The following is a 21497-nucleotide window of genomic DNA, read 5'->3' as shown; positions in this document are numbered from 1 at the left end:
AGTATTCAATGTTTTGGGGTCATGTGTTTCATATCACAGCATTTCTGTATGCAAGGTGTCGATTCGTATTGAATTGATGATGCCATACAACTTTGTAATGCACTTTTTTCTCTATCTGGTTCAGTTTTCCAGATAAAAATGCCAATTCCATTGTTTTCCACCAGGTGGCGCTATAGGTGGTTTCATTGCGTAGCGCATGGATACTTTACTATACCTAGACACCACTTCTATGTCTATAGCTGCCACCGTTCTCAAGTTAATGGCGGTGGACAGGATATGGATGGACACACTGTATAACTTTGTATACAGTGGGTTCCCCCTAGTGGTGGCTGAAGTAAGAACAATTTTAGCATGTATGGCTTTGTTCTCACTGTGGATCTGTTGCCAAGATGAGACTTGCAAACAGCGCTGTGCTACGTGCCGCCAGGCAGTAGGGACCAGCGATACCCGCCATATGATGAGCCCAAGCCATACCCGTATGGCCGTATTGACGGAAGGAAGGGGATTTGGAGCTCTGTATCTAAAATATAGATCCATCTGCAGATTCCTTATAAGTCATCCACATAGGCAGCACTACACAGAAGCCTCCTGTTCATCCTGAGCCTCCTGATTCATCCAAAAGGAATTAAAATTGCAGTGAAGTCTGACAATTAGAGCGAGCAGTAGGAGAAATGGGAAAATACAGTGTATGTCCATGGCATGAGGAAAGCAGTGAGGACGTCTGCGAGCGCTGTAATGAAGGCTATGCACGGTGATCTCGCATCATCCGGTCTAACCACTGGAGTCTTCCTGGGGTCTACCGACCCCACAGATACTGCTGCAGGTTTGACAACTCAACCCACTGGGAGGCGCTATTTATCCACTTCGCAAAGAAAGATGGCCGCCAACCAGTCATAGATAAAATAATAAACGTAAAACATAAACCGGGATTAATGTGCGCTCTGTGCGGCGCGGAAGTGTGAGGTTCTGCTTAGTGCAGAAACACAGAGGCCCTTATGTAGGACACGGCCAGAAAACATCTGCCGTCCACCGCCAGACAGAGCACAAATCTGCCAAAGTGTGGAACATCTGCTATTAAACTGCTGAGTGCACTGAACGGGAGCGGGGAGCACCGAAATACCACACAACAGTGAGGACAGGAGCGCGACCCATGGGACAGCCACAGTCTACGCATATTACAGTACCTATACTGCACTGATCACGAGTGCAGCTCTGGAGCACAATACAGGGTGAGTAATGTATATACACAGTGAATGTACCAGCAGAATAATGAGTGCAGCTCTGGAGCACAATACAGGGTGAGTAATGTATATACACAGTGACTGCACCAGCAGAATGAGTGCAGCTCTGGAGTATAATACAGGATAAATAATGTAATGTATGTACAGAGTGACTGCCCCAGCAGAATAGTGAGTGCAGCTCTGGGGTATAATGCAGGAGGTAACTCAGGATCAGTAATGTAATGTATGTACAGAGTGACTTCCCCAGCAGAATAGTGAGTGCAGCTCTGGAGTATAATGCAGGAGGTAACTCAGGATCAGTAATGCAATGTATGTACACAATGACTGCACCAGCAGAATAATAAGTGCAGCTCTGGAGTATAATGCAGGAGGTAACTTAGGATCAGTAATCTAATGTATGTACACAGTGACTGCACCAGCAGAATAGTGAGTGCAGCTCTGGAGCATAATACAGGAGGTAACTCAGGATCAGTACAGGATAAGTAATGTAATGCATGTAGACAGTGACTGCACCAGCAGAATAGTGAGTGCAGCTCTGGAGCATAATGCGGTCTAACTCAGGATCAGTACAATATAGTGATTTAAGAGATTAAAATGAAAGTAAACCGTGCAGTAAATGGAACAGATCTGAGTGTAAACTTCACTGGTGTGGATTGGATAGAAATGTATATAGATAGATATAGTTCTCACCTTCTGCTTTTCTGCAGAAAATGTAGCGGAAGGATAATACTGTAACATTATCACATTATCTCTAGAATAAGGGGGAACGTGACATATGAAGAATTAGTGGTCAGGGATGAGGAAGTGTTTGCATCTCAGGAATAAACAGTAGAAAAAAGAAGGAACTGAGGCCAAATATCTGCAGAGACCCGTGACTTCAAGTGTCCTACTCCATCAAGACTCTAAATATGCCGGACATGTCCTGTACCTGGCGGCTCCTGGCATGATAGCATTTCAGTATAACATATCGCGCTGACAGATGCCGGATGACTTAGAAGGTGGACACCAGAGCGACATATCTGGAGAGCGGTGAGGTCAGTCCTGTATGACATCTGGATGCAGACATTGCCGGGAAGCCTGTGTGCACATACATAGAGGCTTCCATAGGTTCAGAATATCCAATAGCTCTGCATCTGGGACAGTGCGAAATTATTGGTCGTCCCCTATATTCAGCATCCATATGTCCGCCAGCTCGTCTCTTATGGTCGGGGTGCGCCGAGATCACAGAGCGACGTCTCTTTCACAATCCCGCTTTTCAGCGTGCAATCTGGAGTCAATTTCCAGCTACAATCACATCTGCGGTGTCTCCCGAGAGATCTCCCCAATTGTGAAACCATTTAGTTTCATGGTCGACAATAAAAAACCGAACCGGACACTTCGCCATCAGCAGCGCTGTGAGTGCGGAAATTTGCGATACCTTCAGTATTACAACCCTTTTGTTAAATGGGACATGTACTAAAATCTGTTACTTTTTCTGAAAGAAATCTTGCAAAAAGTCAATTAATTCAAACTCCTGTGTTTTTCGCCAACATCCGTATGACAATAATGTCTATATCCTACTTATGTCTATGTACTTGTGGAAGTTTTCATAAGATAAGATTTCACATGGATGCTGAGCTTTGCGTGTATTGGAATACAAAAAAAAACAAACAAACAAAAAAAAAAAAAAAACAAACAAAAGGCAAATTGGACATAATATCACACAAAGCTCCAAAAATGGGAAGGACAAAATTGTGGGCACCTTTCCAAAATTACGGGTAACAACTTTTGTTTCAAGCATGTGATGCTCATTCAAGTAACATATGTGAGCAATATGAAAATCACACCTGAAGCCAGATAAAAAGGGGAGAAGTTGAGTCATATTTGCACTGTGTGTCTGTGTGTGGCACACTAATCATGGAGAACAGGGAGAGGAGAAGAGAACTGTCTGAGGACCTGAGAACCAAAATTGTTGGAAAATAATCTTAAGGTTACAAGTCCATCTGCAGAGATCTTGATATTTCTTTTTACATGGTGTCCAAAATAAAATCGAGAGGTTTACAACCTATGGCACTGTAGCTAATCTCGCTGGATGGGGACTGCAGTGAAAAGTTGATGAATGGTTGCAACGCAGAATAGTCTGGATAATGGATAAGACGCCCCAATCAAGTTCTAAAGAAATTTAAGCTGCCCTGCAAGCTCAGGAGGCATCAGTGTCAGCAAGAACTATCTGTCCACATGTGAATTAAATGAAACGCTATGGAGAAGACCCAGGAGGACCCCACTGCTGACAGACATAAAAAGCTAGTCTGCAGGTTGCCAAAATGTACATGAATGATAAAAATCCTTCCGAGAAAGCGTCTTGTGGAGAGATGTGACCAAGATAGAGCTTTTTGGTAAAGCACATTATTCTACTGTTCATTGAAAACAGAATGAGGTGAATAAAGAAAAGAACACAGTACCTACAGTCAAATATGGTGGAGGTGCAAAGATGTTCTGTGGTTGTTTTGCTGCCTTTGGCACTGGGGGCCTTGACTGTGTGCAAGACATCATGAAATCTAAAGATTACCAAAAGGATTTTGTGTCACAATGTGGTTCCCAGTGTCAGAAACCCAGGTGTGCGTCCTAGGTCATGGGTTTGCCTGCAAGTTACCCCAAACATACTTCAAGAATCCACCAGAAATGGATAGAAACAAAGCTCTGGAGAGTTCTGAAGTGGCAGCAATGAGTCCGGATCTAAATCCCCTTTAACACCTGTGGAGAGATCTTAAAATTGCCGTTGGGAGGAGACGCCTTCAAATAGGAGAGACCTGGAGCAATTTATACAGAAGAAGAGTCCAAAATTCCAGGTGAGAGGAGTAAGAAGCTTGTGGATGGTTATAGGAAGCGAATGATTGCAATTATTTAACCAAAAGGTGTGCAACCAAATATTAAGTTGAGGGGGACAACAATTTTATCCAGCCCATTTTTTGCAGATGATCTGACCCCAGGATAAGAATGGCCTCCAACCTACCTTGGATGTGAGGTCTCGATGGAAGATTCCCTTGGAGTGCAGATAAGCCAGACCGAGGGCGACATCCAGCGCCAGCTTCACCCGTACCATCCATGACAAGTGCTGGTTGCTGTCCAGAAGCTGCTCCAGATTCCCGCTGTTAATATACTGCAAAACAAGGAGAGAAGCATGTATTATATCACAAAGGAACATGCGTGAGATCAGATCACCTAATCCAGCCTCAGGCCAATCCTTACAAGACTCTGAAGGTGGTTATTTTGGAGTCAGGTCCCACTGATGGATAAGAGTTGCACCCTGCCCAGGGTGTCACCATGTCTGCAACAAGCAATGGTGTGAACGTAGCCCAATAGGCTGTGTGCACATGTTGCAGATTTGTCATGTTTGTGATACATTTTTCAGTGCAGATTTGTCACACGCCAGCAAACGGAAAGAGAATCCTGACGTCTCCTGCACACGTTGCGTATTTTCTCTTTGCGGTTTTGGTGCATATTTCAGCGTATGTTCTGCAGATTTCACCAATATTAATTTATGGAAAAAATCTGCATCAAAAAAGCTCAGTAAACACACAAACGCAGCATAAATGCATGGGGTTTTTTTACACCTTTTTTCCTACCAAGAGACTCAGAAATGGTCCAGACATTTCTGCACCAAATTCTTTATGTGCCACATACACACGAGTACATAAATGACGGAGGAGAGGGAGGGAAATCCGAGAAACACACAGTGATGAACATACAATTCCCTTCTATCAGCTGTACTCTGTTCCGGTTGCTTTGCCCGGTGTCCCCCCCAATCTGCATGGAGTCTGCCTGTTACCTCCATGTAATTCACACTTGTGCAGGAGGCTTTGGTGACAATTGCTGCAGCGGGGCAGGCGGCGGCGATCAGGAGGTGCAGGGCCAGACGCTCAGCTGAGAAAACACACAGTGCACTGCCAAAGAAAACCCCGGACTCCACATAAAAGAGGGAGCAAAACCAGGACTTTTAATATTTCACGCACAGTAACGTCTGGAGCAACTAATGAGCTGCGCCCGTACTCGTGTTATTGGTGACCCTACAGGAGGTAGCAGCAAAAAAGCTAGGAACAATGTGCAATTTATATCAGGGGTGACATCACTGCTGCACAGATATAAGCTATATTATACAGGAAGTGACATCACCGCTCTCCAGATATTAGTTATATTATACAGGAAGTGACATCACTGCTGCACAGAAATCAGTTATATTATACAGGAAGTGACATCACCGTTCTCCAGATATCAGTTATATTATACAGGAAGTGACATCACCGCTCTCCAGATATCAGTTATATTATACAGGAAGTGACATCACCGCTCTGCAGATATCATTTATATTATACAGGAAGTGACATCACCGCTCTCCAGATATCAGTTATATTATACAGCAGTGACATCACCGCTCTGCAGATATCATTTATATTATACAGGAAGTGACATCACCGCTCTCCAGATATCAGTTATATTATACAGGAAGTGACATCAACGCTCTCCAGATATCAGTTATATTAGACAGCAGTGACATCACCACTCTGCAGATATCATTTATATTATACAGGAAGTGACATCACGGCTCTCCAGATATCATTTATATTATACAGGAAGTGACATCACGGCTCTCCAGATATCAGTTATATTATACAGCAGTGACATCACCACTCTGCAGATATTATTTATATTATACAGGAAGAGACATCATGGCTCTCCAGATATCAGTTATATCATGCAGGAAGTGACATCACGGCTCTCCAGATATCAGTTATATTATACAGGAAGTGACATCACCACTCCTCAGATATCATTTATATTATACAGGAGGTGACATCAACGCTCTCCAGATATCAGTTATATTATACAGGAAGTGACATCACGGCTCTCCAGATATCAGTTATATTATACAGGAAGTGACATCACGGCTCTCCAGATATCAGTTATATTATACAGGAAGTGACATCACGGCTCTCCAGATATCAGTTATATTATACAGGAAGTGACATCACGGCTCTCCAGATATCAGTTATATTATACAGGAAGTGACATCACCACTCCTCAGATATCAGTTATATTATACAGGAGGCGACATCACCGCTCTCCAGATATCAGTTATATTATACAGGAAGTGACATCACGGCTCTCCAGATATTATTTATATTATACAGGAGTTGACATCACCGCTCTCCAGATATCAGTTATATTATACAGGAAGTGACATCACCACTCTGCAGATATCAGTTATATTATACAGGAAGCGACATCACCGCTCTCCAGATATCAGTTATATTATACAGGAAGTGACATCACTGCTCTCCAGATATCAGTTATATTATACAGGAAGTGACATCACTGCTCTCCAGATATTAGTTATATTATACAGGAAGTGACATCACCACTCTGCAGATATCATTTATATTATACAGGAAGTGACATCACGGCTCTCCAGATATCAGTTATATTATGCAGGAAGTGACATCCCCGCCCTCCAGATATCAGTTATACAGGAGGTGACATCACCACTGTCCAGATATCAGTACAGACCAATTAATCCCCTTGATGGCTACGCTATTCCCGAATAGCAGTGCTGTTTTCGGCATTATAATGCTCTCTATCCACTGAAAAAATTGGATCTGCTTATAATGTCCTTGTGTGAAATTCCACAAGACATCTTCAGAAGTCTTGTCGAGGCCGTACCTTGATGAGGTTGAGCTCTTTTTTTGCAGGATAAGAAGGACAATGGCTGTTTGGTGCAGTATTCTACAGGAGGGGAATTACCTCTATGCGCATTATCGGCACAGGGTTACATAGGTGCAGCTCACTAACGCAGCCCGCCATCATGGTGGGGTCCATTTACCATACACACGATAGGGAGCCCTGAGACCGAGCATTGCAACGCCGGCCAGGTACTAGGAAATCTCCCGGGATACATTAATGCCGATGTGGCTTCACAATTGCAGGAAGCTGTTGTGGCCGATGAACGATCTCACCGTGCCCCATCGCACGCCGCATCCTGACATAAAACACGAATATCATCTCCAGACTTCCCGAATCACAACAATGGAATTTTTATGAGATCAGAGCTGTTTGATTTGGCACAAAAACCTGCGCCCTGTGTATATAGAAGAATCTACACCGAAGGTGAACAATGCCGGATTGTACAGGACGCACCAGCCGCAGGTTCACCGCGACGTCTGTTCTCATAGGCAGCGACTGACGGCGCATGGGAGATGGCGAAGACGCCGATAAGCAAAAAACTGAGACCCTGGAGGATGGATACTCCAGCCAAACAGTATGCCTTTACAAGACGTCCACCTATATACCCTCTGCAGGTTATATACATATATAATCTTGGCATGTGGCCTGCTGAGCATGCACTTCTATTAGAGTTTCACCATTAAAGCGCACCAACCACCAGGATTTCCTATATAAGCTAAAGTCAGTGCTATACTGGCACTATCAGGCCGATTCTATACATACAGTGCTATACTGGCACTATCAGGCTGGTTCTATACATACAGTGCTATACTGGAGCTATCAGGCTGATTCTATACATACAGTGCTATCCTGGCACTATCAGGCTGGTTCTATACATACAGTGCTATACTGGCACTATCAGGCTGATTCTATACATACAGTGCTATACTGGCACTATCAGGCTGATTCTATACATACAGTGCTATACTGGCACTATCAGGCTGAGTCTATACATACAGTGCTATACTGGCGCTATCAGGCTGATTCTATACATACAGTGCTATACTGGCACTATCAGGCTGATTCTATACATACAGTGCTATACTGGCACCATCAGGCTGATTCTATACATACAGTGCTATACTGGCGCTATCAGGCTGGTTCTATACATACAGTGCTATACTGGCACTATCAGGCTGATTCTATACATACAGTGCTATACTGGCGCTATCAGGCTGGTTCTATACATACAGTGCTATACTGGCGCTATCAGGCTGGTTCTATACATACAGTGCTATACTGGCACTATCAGGCTGATTCTATACATACAGTGCTATACTGGCGCTATCAGGCTGATTCTATACATACAGTGCTATACTGGCGCTATCAGGCTGGTTCTATACATACAGTGCTATACTGGCACTATCAGGCTGAGTCTATACATACAGTGCTATACTGGCGCTATCAGGCTGATTCTATACATACCTTTAGTTGTGAGATCGGATGTATACTTTATGAAATACAGGCAAGTAAAGTTTGTGAAATGCACTGTTATTTGATTGATAGCAGCTACAGAATATCTAGTAGCTGGGTCTGGTTTTGCTAGTTATTTCCACCCCTGTCTACCATGCCTGTCCTTCCTCCCCCTGTAATAACAGAGACAGGGGTAGGAAGGACAGGCAGCAGACGGGGCGGGAATAACTAGCAAAACCCAACCCACCTATTAGATATTCTGTAGCTGCTATCAATCAAGTAACAGTGCATTTCACAAACTTTATTTGCCTGTATTTTAGAAAGTATACATCCGATCTCACAACTACAGGTATGTATGGAATCAGCATGATAGTGCCAGTATAGCACTGGCTTTAGTTTATATAGGAAAATCCTGATGGTTGGTTCTCTTTAATGTCCAGATAGTAGAAATCTATGGCATACACCTTCCAGTATTCCAAAGTGCTTTAGTCCCTTGTTATGTGCAGGCAAAAGTAGCGGGGGATAGAGCAGAGTGCAGGCCCCCTATGGACAACGACCGTTTCGCACCTCCTTGTGCTTCAACGGGTCCCGTTGGGACCCGTTGAAGCACAAGGAGGTGCAAAGCGGCCGTTGTCCATGGGAACCTGCACTTGGCTCTATCCCCCGCTACTTTTGCCTGCACATAACGTTGGAATAAAGCACTTTGGAATACTGGATGGTGTATGCCATAGATTTCTACTATCTGGACATCTGTTTAGATTTTCTCTTTCCTTGTCTACGTGCACCCATGACTACTGTTTCCATAAAGAGGACTGAAGCTGACCTAAAAATCCGGTTATAAAGTATTACACGGTTTGGTGCAGAAACCGCTCCTGTATAGTTTATTTGGTTCTTTTTAATAAAATGGCCAAGCCTGACGAGTCGAGCGACTTATAACACGCGATGTATCTGACGTTATCATCCACGCTAATGTTCTGCAACAAGTGAATACAAAGACTCCGGATTGTAGAAATCTCGCTGCGGACGGATATTATTTCATGATAATAGAGCACAGGACGCTCCATGGGCTCCTTTGTTCATGAGAGGAGTCTTGTCTTACAAATTAATACTTCACGGAGCAGTCACCTGACCCCAACAAAATGAAGAGGAAGCCTAACAATCGCCCTGAGAATCAATCATCCGCTAGAGGAATGTTACTGGTGCGGAGATAATAACAACCTGGACTGCCACATCACCTTCCATCCAGACAGGTCAAATCATTCACTGCAACTTAAAATAATAAATACTTGATGACGAATTCCCTTTATCTGATAGCAGCATGATGTAGGTGCAGAGACCCTGATTCCAGCAATGTGTCATTTGCTAGGCTGCTTCCTGAAGTTTTGATAAAATCCCTGTTTTATCTGCTGCAGTTCTCCGAATACTGAGCTCTGTATATCCCCGCTCACACCACTGATTGGCTGCTTTCTAGGTTACACTGTGCATAGGCAGAAAGCTGCCAATCAGTGGTGGGGGCGGAGTTATAAAAAGCTCAAGAATAGGGAGGACTACCTGGTAGCAGGTTTAGTAGTCCTCTCCTGCTGATAAAACTGTGATTTTGCCAAAACTGCAGTGAGCAGCTCAGTAAGTGACACATCACTGGTATCAGGGTCTCCTTATGCTGCTCTCAGATTAGGTGGTAAAGAGCTGGTCACTGATTTTCTTTAAAAACATCGCAGACACAGGAGGAGTGTTTTACATCAAAATTAAGGAGCCTCCTTCAAATATGGCGATATCCTGGAGCGTCATCGCCCAACGCCCCTTTAATCCTGCATTTTTTTAACCAGATATCTTTACATAAAGGAGATACGATATTGATGAATCGAAGAAATTAATGGGATGACCCCGATAGCTGCAACTGTAAAACGTGTCAGCAGCTCTCCTAGCTGCCCTGGTTTACTTCACTGGTTATTAGTTGGATTCACACATGTGTATGTAGTGTCAGTAACAGAGTAATCAGATTGTCAGCTCCGCAGGTCACTGCTGGTGATTGCAGGGACGCAGTAGACACGGCTTCTGGTCGGACGGGACTGACTGACTTGTATTGTGCAATATTATTACTGCAGATCCCCCACTCATTGCATCAATAACTGTTCGGATATAACGCAAGACTGATCCTGGCTGTCAGCCAAGACCGCAGAGCACAACAAGAGTAACGGCAGGGACGGGACCGCAAGCGTCTGCGGGGGGCCGAGTGCGGGATAAATCATACACTGATTCACAACAAAGGTGCGGGGTCTCAAAGAGGGGGGGGAACAAGCAGAGCAGCAAGATGACATATTAATGGCACCGTAACACAAGACCACGAGACGCTGCCACTCGGGGCTGGATGGGACCACAAGACCCTGCCACACAGGACAAGGGGGTAGACAGGAAAAACAGCAGCTGAATTCCAAGTATCGGGGTGCACAGGACCGTGAGATGCGGCCACTCGGGACTAGACAGGACCGTGAGATGCGGCCACTCGGGACTAGACAGGACCACGAGATGCGGCCACTCGGGACTAGACAGGACCACGAGATGCGGCCACTCGGGACTAGATAGGACCACGAGATGCGGCCACTCGGGACTAGACAGGACCACGAGATGCGGCCACTCGGGACTAGACAGGACCACGAGATGCGGCCACTCGGGACTAGACAGGACCACGAGATGCGGCCACTCGGGACTAGACAGGACCACGAGATGCGGCCACTCGGGACTAGACAGGATCATGAGATGCGGCCACTCGGGACTAGACAGGACCACGAGATTCGGCCACTCGGGACTAGACAGGACCACGAGATGCGGCCACTCGGGACTAGACAGGACCACGAGATGCGGCCACTCGGGACTAGACAGGACCACGAGATGCGGCCACTCGGGACTAGACAGGACCACGAGATGCGGCCACTCGGGACTAGACAGGACCACGAGATGCGGCCACTCGGGACTAGACAGGACCACGAGATGCGGCCACTCGGGACTAGACAGGACCACGAGATGCGGCCACTCGGGACTAGACAGGACCACGAGATGCGGCCACTCGGGACTAGACAGGACCACGAGATGCGGCCACTCGGGACTAGACAGGACCACGAGATGCGGCCACTCGGGACTAGACAGGACCACGAGATGCGGCCACTCGGGACTAGACAGGACCATGAGGTGCGGCCACTCGGGACTAGACAGGACCATGAGATGCTGCCACGCAGGACAAGGGATTAGACAGGACAAACAGCAGCTGAAAGCCCAAGCATCAGGGTGCACAGGACCATGAGATGCTGCCACGTGGGGCTAGATAGGACCACGAGACCCTGCCACGAAGGACAAGGGGGTAGACAGGACCACGAGAGCCTAACATGCAGGACAAGGGGGTAGACAGGACAAAGACAAGCTGAAACCCCAAGCATTGGAGTGCACAGGATAAGGAGATGCTGCCACTTAGGTGCGAACAGGACAAGATCAAGCTGAAGTTTGGGTAGAGGGACAGGACAATGACCGACACTTCACTGGACAAATAATGCACTGACACATTGTGTCAGACTATAATACAGTATTCATTAATACAGCTCTGAAAGGGTTAATAGCAGAAGTGTTATATAACGTACCCAACGGATATTTCACAAGGGACCGCAGCATTGGGAATGATTGACATTACTGCAACAACAGTGCGAGCTGCCCCCGGGTCTTACCTCCGTCAGCGCGTGTAACTGCCCTTGGTGGACGCAGACCCCCATAAACCTGCAGGAGATAATAAAGAGGAGCATTAGAGCAGCAGTGACTGCGACCGCAGGCGGGTATACAGATGATTGCACGTGGTCCTCTCTCACAGAGGAGACCGCAACAAAAAAATACAACCCCAAAATCTCCAGCTTAAAAGGGCAGGTCTCCAATCTGAGTATAATAAAGCCCCATCATCCTCCAGTAACAACGTCTGCAACTTCATACTAGACTTTGGGCTTCATTAACACTTTTGCACATTCCCCTTCCACAGCCTTTATGTTGCACCGACCATTGCTGGCTGCAGAATCAGCCGATTGGAGGTCGTTTAATATCCTGACCAGACGAACCGACCGCGTATCCAATGTGAACAGGACAATCGGTAATAGATCGTTCTGTATGCATACACAGTCAAGAGTCAACTTAAAAATCATTTCATCCGACGAACAAGTGTTTTCTTTATCCTTAAGGGTGATCGGTAACCTGTTTACACTGGGTGATTATTGGGAAGCACCTGTTCATGATAATCCGCCGGTATGTATGCACCCGAGCCAATCTGGACTGATGCATCTGACCTGTATTTGTCTCTTTTTGCTGCAATTGAATGCAAATATTTTGACATTCACAGGCTGGACCGTACAAGGTATCCAGAGTAGATATAATCTGATGTAAACTGAACAGCAAAACCAATCTCCTTTCTGCTATCAGCAAACGGAGACATTTATGTTCACATGCTGTGCAATATACCTGATAGTATGTTGTCTTGGATGGGATTGTGCGCCCTGATACATTGTAACAAACCCTCACATACTATTCATGCATCAATTTTTAAATGATCAGTGTCCATTTTTTGCAAAAGAGACTGTCTCGGTTATTAGAGCAGCAGCTATAGGGAGAAAATGAATCTATATATTCTCCCTGCAGCTGCTTGCTTCCAGTCATTGTGGCAGTGCAGGGAGAGATTACGGTATGAGTGTGCTGTAATCGCTCCCCAGCACTATTATTGACAGCTCTCTGTGAATGCACACACTACACAGAAGGCTGTCAATCAATGATCAATGTGGCAGTGACTGATTACCGAACACTCACAGACTAGCTTGCGAGAGATTCGCACGAGTCTCGCATCGCATCACCCTGCACTGCCACAATGACTGTAAGGCTGGAGTCACACTTGCAAGAGACTCGCGCAAGTCTCACATCGCATCACCCGGCACGGCTGCATGCTCTCCTGACATGAGCGGGTCGGCTGCATGTATTTCTATGCAGCTGAGATGTTCCTGTCAAGAGAGCGTGCGGCCGTGCTGGGTGATGTGATGCGAGACTCGTGCAAGTCTCTCCCAAGTGTGACTCCGGCCTAAGAGAGCGGCTGCAGGTAGAATAAAACTATTTCACTCTGTAGCTGCTGCTCCAATAAGCAGTCTACTCAGGATTTAAACATTTGCTTGTAGATTAACCCTGTATCTGCAAATAAATGAGGTTTCCCTTTAAAACTGATGAAGAAATTAAACATTAGAAAATTGCTGAACTTTTCAATTTATATTTTTCATATTTTGATAACACCGGCCCTTTAAATATAGTATTAACCAGTCAAAGTCACACAAAAGAAGAATGAGGTTTTAAAAAACGAAGGGTTAAGAAACGATATAAGTGGGGTGATTAATAGGGAGGAATCCATCACCTGTATGATCAGTATTTCAGGGAAATCAAACCTTTATCTGCAAACGCACTAAACGGTAACCGGATTCTCCGCGCTGCGCCGCTGGAGCGCTGCCAATCATTAAAAGGGCTGACATTCTAATGTTACGCTCCGCAGAGCGCTCCGTGTCAGACGGTCGGGTCAGACCTTGATTAGGCTAATATCATGACCGGTGACTGAATGTGACCCCCCCCAGATATTGGGGGATATATCTGCACCCACAGATCTAATGAAACGTTACAAAGTCTCACCATCACTGCAGAGCCATACAAGCAAATAGGCAAATCTGCCACCGTGTGCAAAAACTGTCTGACAACCCAATGAAAGCTATAATAGCAGCCACATTGGTTGTCACCGAGCATTGCCATCTCTCCTATACCCCAGGCACACGATCCTATGTTTCCAGAATCACGTTATGGGCTGCTGATGGGAATGCATCTTAAAGTGACAGGCTGTAAATCTGCAGAACTGCTTTCTGCACTGGTCAATACTCATAAATCTGATGTCAAATCCAATATTACAGTCAATAAAGCCGGCTGATCGGCTGGAGAATAATTACCTGACATATCCAGTAATGGCTAGCCAATGTCACCAGCCAATCTGCCGGCCGTGAAACACGCAAAATTACCGGTTTTCACAGCGAGGATCCATTTATAGTTTTAGGTTACTTGGAGGGAACATTGAAAAAAAAACGTGCAAAAGTATCGAACTTTAATGAATTATTTTTTGCATAAAACAACCCCTGGAGCAGGAGCCGCGGTGCGATCTCTGGGGTATGAGCTCACCCGCCAAACATGTTACTTGCTAAAAATACCTCGTAAAAAGCCGCGCGGCGTAACTGCAACTCAAGCTGGAGAGAGACTCATCAAATATGAGGAGATCTCGCAGCATAAATAGAAATGGCTGAAAGCTGCCAAAAACCCATCCAGCCGAGCCAAGGGGCAGGACGCCAACAACAACAACCCGGCCTGAGCTGAGAGACTTGCAGGGCCGTGAAGGGGTTAATAGAGGCTGCTCGGGCGGGCGCACGCCCAGATCCATACCTGTGGCCGCGGCTCGCCCCGTTACAGTTGCTAAATTGTTTTGCGCCTTTTGTTCGTTTGCACTGAGCCTGCATGAGATTGCCTTCTGTTTATTCTGTTACATCCGAAGGAGATCCAGTTACAGAAAGAGAAAGGTCCCAGGTGCCAGTACCAGCGCCCGGCGTCAAAGTGCCCCGACCTGTGCATCCCAAAAAGGCACAAAACCAGGCTGCTTACTCAGGCAGGTGGTCCACGAGGTCCTACAGGCCGGCGCGCACCCTACAGGCCGGCGCGCACCCTACAGGCCGGCGCGCACCCTACAGGCCGGCGCGCACCCTACAGGCCCGCACGCACCCTACAGGCCCACACGCACCCTACAGGCCCGCACGCATCCTACAGGCCGCCGCGCATCCTACAGGCCGCCGCGCATCCTACAGGCCCGCACGCATCCTACAGGCCCGCACGCATCCTACAGGCCCGCACGCATCCTACAGGCCCGCACGCATCCTACAGGCCCGCACGCATCCTACAGACCCGCACGCTTCCATTTACTGACCCGCACCCTCCTCTATGCTCGCTTACAATCGCTCTGCATAGAGAACAGCAATCTGTACTAGTACATCTCCAAAATGTCCACCAACAATCTAGACGATCGCCACTTGCAGACTAGTAGACTGGTTTTGGACCTCTCCATATACTAACCAGCAGTCTGGTCTAGACCCTCTCCATATATTAACTAGAAGTCTGGTCTAGAACCTCTCCGTATATTTCCCAGCAGCCTAGAAGCTATCCATACATTGACCAGCAACCAAGTTTAGAACATTTCCATATACTGGTGAGCAGTTTGGTCTAATATAACCTAACCACATATTGCTCAGTGTCTGGTCTAGCATCTCTATATACTTAGCAGTCCAGCCAAAAAGTTACATCTATCCATAATATTTTATATCCTGTATTTCCGCACAGCAGCTGCAGTGACACCTAGAACACCGGCTCTCAGGCTCCCGCTCACATCTAACTCTGGAACACGGGCTTCAATGCCGCGCAGTCCGCCATAGACTTGTAGATCCCAGTATATTGCCATCCAATAGATCCAGTGCTGATCACGGAATCTCATTACCACCTTTTAGCGGGGCCGGTTTGCTGTGCGGCATTGCGGAAGGTGTAGTATTTACTCCAAGCATGCTACATTAGATAAATTAATGCAAAAAAAAAAAATAGCCTCTGCACAGTGCATGAAGGAACGTCAGCCGAGCAGTTAGGATGGCTATGTGCCCACAGGACAACGTACCCGCGGATTACCACAGCTGCTCCCCGGAATCCGCAGCTATCCATTGCTGCGGTATTTCTGCAGAGTTGTTGCGGTAAACCTGCGGAAACGGTGTGGATTTCGGGCAGAATTCCTGCGGAATTCCCGCCCTGTATCTCCATAGTGGAGGGCTGGTATTTCCGCATGAATAATTGACATGCAGTTGCGGGGAATTTTCCGCAGCCGCACATACCGCAAAATTGATACAGCACTCCCCAAATCCCATAGGGTAAAATGGGGAGTGTCTGTACTTGCTAGAACCTGTGAATTTATCTAGAAAATCCAGATAAAATCAGTGGATTTTCCATGCCAAAATCCAGGGGTACAGAATCCTGTGGGCACATAGCCTTTAGGGTGCTTTACACGCTGCGACATCGCTAGCGATCTCGTTAGCGTTGTGACACGCCAGATCGCAGATGCGATCTGCCGAGATCGCACATAGGTCATTTTTATATCGCCGGTTACAGGTGCGATCTCGGCAGATCGCATCTGAGATCTGGCGTGTCACATCGCTAACGAGATCGCTAGCGATGTCGCAGCGTGTAAAGCACCCTTTAGGATCTGCTCACACAACAGAACCGTGGATGCAGCGTGATGATGGCTAGAGCATAAGACGTGAAACCAATCAATCAGCAGCGGCCCGGACTGACCTCAGTATATTGGGGTGTGACAGGCGGTTCATCAGCTGCACCTCCTTCAGCATGTTGGCTCGGTTACTGCTCAGCTTGTTCATCTTCAGCGCCATAACTTGGTCGGACGTCCGGTGACGAACCTGCAAAATAAAAAACCAAGGCAAATGAGAAGGGGACAGCTTATATCAACACATCCCGCACATAATAGTCCCTTATAGCAGTACCCAGGTCAGGGGTCACATTATATTTAATATATGGGGCATCAGTCCTCCTGCCTAGAAAGCTGAGCAGATTTCCTATGATTATTCTTGCAGAAACAAAATGATAGTCACTCAGCTTTTCTTGATTTCTGCATGGAAAATATGCAATAATGTGTGAGTAGGGGGAAATTATTTTTAGTATTCGGCTTCAAATTGGCCAATTTACGCGCTAAGTACCTTAATTTCATAAGTATATGTAGTTTCTATAGCAATAATACAGGTTATATTTCACATATTCAATGCTTGTGCACATCTTGCAGTACAGGGAAGTGTATAGAGACGTATATCCCTGCACGATACTTATGTGACCTTTCCTGTCACTTTAAGAGATTGGATTTGGCATTCTTGCACAGGAAAGTTACACGGATTACGAAACATTAATGCGTTTTGCTCCGAGTCCTCACGCTGTGATCTCAGGGACGTTCATGCCTTTTAAGGATTTTATCTGCCCCAAAATCCTTACGGAAACTAGAGGCGGAATCACTGCAAAAACCCAAGCTTCACCCCCATCGATGCAGAGGATTGACCAGACCTGTAACCAAAAAAGTGCACCGAGGAAGGCGAGGATTGTGCATGGCATACTCAATGACATCACCATCCATATGAAACCTATATCAAAATAGTTACATCATGCGATTAAATTGTAACGCTTCTTGTCTTCAGCATATAAAGTCTAAGGATATTGTGCTTGCACACTTCTTGCTTTTATGGCGCAAACAAAATGGATTGCACAAACATCCAGCCAGAGCTGCGCTCACAATTCTGCTACATCTCAGGCTACAGAACCTTTCACCCAACTGTTGTGAGGTTCAGGGTTGGGACATAACATGCTGCGATGCATTACAGGAGGTCTAAAGAAATGTGGATCCGGCTCAAGTAAATCAGTGATTAAATATAATATATAGAGAATAAGAAGCAATAAAATCGTGTGGACGGAGAACAGGAAACTAAAACAATCTACACCGATTTATCAACAGCATCCGTTTACCTCTGAGGGGCGCTGCTGTCACACCAAAATATGGCTGAACTCCGATTTACAGCCGCTGCCATTTTTTTTTAGAACTTCTAACTTTTGACCTCCGCCCCTTATATAAGTCCTTACATGCACGGAGAACATTACGTATGACACTTAGTTACTCCAATAGACAAAGCTCCACCCGAATCTCTGACATCACGGCCCAACACACTCCGAAATCAGATGATGGATGAGCCTGCGGGACAAGACACAACTGCGCAGATAGGAGGCCAGTCATGTACGTACAGGAGCCTCCTGTCATTATATATTAGACGTGATAATACTATCACATATGACATCATGGAAAATAGTCAAATGTATAAAAGTAATAAACACTGTTTATGTGTCGGCAGCGGCCCCTCATCTGCACAGGATACAGGCTCTACATTGTAGCAGCTCATGGAGCCCCTGGCTGATCTGTGTCAGGCTCCTTACACTCACAATATGCAGCTCCGTGAGCGTCGTGCGGCCACTTTACAACAAAAGTTCCAGTCAATAGGACTCTTCCCTCTGCACCATGTCGTGGTTTGATTCGGTTCCAATAGTATAGGGATTGCAAAGTGTTCAAAGTGTTGCATTGTGTTCAGCACGGGGCGGATAGTGATCAGGTTCTGGATAAAAGATGCTATAATGCAGTGGTCCCCCGTCCTGGATGATATAATGCAGGGGTCCCCCGTTCTGGATGATATAATGCAGAGATCCCTCATTATGGATGATATAATGCAGGGGTCCCCTGTTCTGGATGATATAATGCAGGGGTCGGGTCCCGTTCTGGATGATATAATACAGGGGTCCCCCGTCCTGCATGATCTAATGCAGGGGTCCCCTGTTCTGGACGATATAATGCAGGGGTCCCCCGTTCTGGATGATATAATGCAGGGGTCCCCCGTTCTGGAGGATATAATGCAGGGGTCCCCCGTTCTGGAGGATATAATGCAGTGGTCCCCCGTTCTGGAGGATATAATGCAGTGGTCCCCCGTTCTGGATGATATAATGCAGGGGTCCCCTGTTCCGGATGATGTAATGCAGGGGTCCCCCGTTCTGAATGATATAATGCAGAGATCCCTCGTTATGGATGATATACAGTTAGGTCCAGAAATATTTGGACAGTGACACAATTTTGGCGAGTTGGGCTCTGCATACCACCACATTGGATTTGAAATGAAACCTCTACAACAGAATTCAAGTGCAGATTGTAACGTTTAATTTGAAGGTTTGAGCAAAAATATCTGATAGAAATTGTAGGAATTGTCACATTTCTTTACAAACACTCCACATTTTAGGAGGTCAAAAGTAATTGGACAAATAAACCAAACCCAAAAAAAAATTTTTAGTTTCAATATTTTGTTGCGAATCCCTTGGAGGCAATCACTGCCTTAAGTCTGGAACCCATGGACATCATCAACCGCTGGGTTTCCTCCTTCTTAATGCTTTGCCAGGCCTTTACAGCCACAGCCTTCAGGTCTTGCTTGTTTGTGGGTCTTTCCGTCTTAAGTCTGGATTTGAGCAAGTGAAATGCATGCTCAATTAGGTTAAGATCTGGTGATTGACTTGGCCATTGCAGAATGTTCCACTTTTTTGCACTCATGAACTCCTGGGTAGCTTTGGCTGTATGCTTGGGGTCATTGTCCATCTGTACTATGAAGCGCCGTCCGATCAACTTTGCGGCATTTGGCTGAATCTGGGCTGAAAGTATATCCCGGTACACTTCAGAATTCATCCGGCTACTCTTGTCTGCTGTTATGTCATCAATAAACACAAGTGACCCAGTGCCATTGAAAGCCATGCATGCCCATGCCATCACGTTGCCTCCACCATGTTTTACAGAGGATGTGGTGTGCCTTGGATCATGTGCCGTTCCCTTTCTTCTCCAAACTTTTTTCTTCCCATCATTCTGGTACAGGTTGATCTTGGTCTCATCTGTCCATAGAATACTTTTCCAGAACTGAGCTGGCTTCATGAGGTGTTTTTCAGCAAATTCAACTCTGGCCTGTCTATTTTTGGAATTGATGAATGGTTTGCATCTAGATGTGAACCCTTTGTATTTACTTTCATGGAGTCTTCTCTTTACTGGTGACTTAGAGACAGATACACCTACTTCACTGAGAGTGTTCTGGACTTCAGTTGATGTTGTGAACGGGTTCTTCTTCACCAAAGAAAGTATGCGGCGATCATCCACCACTGCTGTCATCCGTGGACGCCCAGGCCTTTTTGAGTTCCCAAGCTCACCAGTAAATTCCTTTTTTCTCAGAATGTACCCGACTGTTGATTTTGCTACTCCAAGCATGTCTGCTATCTCTCTGATGGATTTTTTCTTTTTTTTCAGCCTCAGGATGTTCTGCTTCACCTCAATTGAGAGTTCCTTAGACCGCATGTTGTCTGGTCACAGCAACAGCTTCCAAATGCAAAACCACACACCTGTAATCAACCCCAGACCTTTTAACTACTTCATTGGTTACAGGTTAACGAGGGAGACGCCTTCAGAATTAATTGCAGCCCTTAGAGTCCCTTGTCCAATTACTTTTGGTCCCTTGAAAAAGAGGAGGCTATGCATTACAGAGCTATGATTCCTAAACCCTTTCTCTGATTTGGATGTGAAAACTCTCATATTGCAGCTGGGAGTGTGCACTTTCAGCCCATATTATATATATAATTGTATTTCTGAACATGTTTTTGTAAACAGCTAAAATAACAAAACTTGTGTCACTGTCCAAATATTTCTGGACCTAACTGTAATTCAGGGGTCCCCGTTATGGAGGATATAATGCAGGGGTCCCCGTTATGGAGGATATAATGCAGGGGTCCCCGTTATGGATAATGTAATGCAGGGGTCCCCCGTTATGGATGATATAATGCAGGGGTCGCCTGTTCCGGATAATATAATGCAGGGGTCGGGTCCCGTTCTGGATGATATAATGCAGTGGTCCCCCGTTCTGGATGATATAATGCAGTGGTCCCCCGTTCTGGATGATATAATGCAGGGGTCGGGTCCCGTTATGGATGATATAATGCAGTGGTCCCCCATTCTGGATGATATAATGCAGGGGTCCCCTGTTCCGGATGATGTAATGCAGGGGTCCACCGTTCCGGATGATGTAATGCAGGGGTCCACCGTTCCGGATGATGTAATGCAGGGGTCCACCGTTCCGGATGATGTAATGCAGGGGTCCACCGTTCCGGATGATGTAATGCAGGGGTCCACCGTTCCGGATGATGTAATGCAGGGGTCCACCGTTCCGGATGATGTAATGCAGGGGTCCACCGTTCCGGATGATGTAATGCAGGGGTCCACCGTTCCGGATGATGTAATGCAGGGGTCCACCGTTCCGGATGATGTAATGCAGGGGTCCACCGTTCCGGATGATGTAATGCAGGGGTCCACCGTTCTGGATGATATAATGCAGGGGTCCC

At 46.1% G+C, this 21497-nt stretch overlaps 1 protein-coding gene across 1 annotated transcript in view; it reads right to left on the bottom strand.

Moving 5' to 3' along the window:
* TESK2 (testis associated actin remodelling kinase 2) overlaps nucleotides 1–21497 on the bottom strand; it is a 47960-nt gene that overhangs the window by 11790 nt on the left and 14673 nt on the right. The window contains exons 3-5 of the mRNA XM_075320497.1: nucleotides 16830–16951; nucleotides 12125–12173; nucleotides 4234–4380 (exon numbers count right to left, since the gene is read on the bottom strand). Coding sequence (XP_075176612.1) covers nucleotides 4234–4380; nucleotides 12125–12173; nucleotides 16830–16951 — 318 coding nt within the window. The remainder of the gene's footprint in view (nucleotides 1–4233; nucleotides 4381–12124; nucleotides 12174–16829; nucleotides 16952–21497) is intronic.

The sequence above is a fragment of the Anomaloglossus baeobatrachus genome, chromosome 8 (assembly GCF_048569485.1).
Source record: "Anomaloglossus baeobatrachus isolate aAnoBae1 chromosome 8, aAnoBae1.hap1, whole genome shotgun sequence".
Taxonomy (NCBI): Eukaryota; Metazoa; Chordata; class Amphibia; order Anura; family Aromobatidae; genus Anomaloglossus; species Anomaloglossus baeobatrachus.
This window is presented reverse-complemented; position numbering and strand designations above follow the sequence as displayed.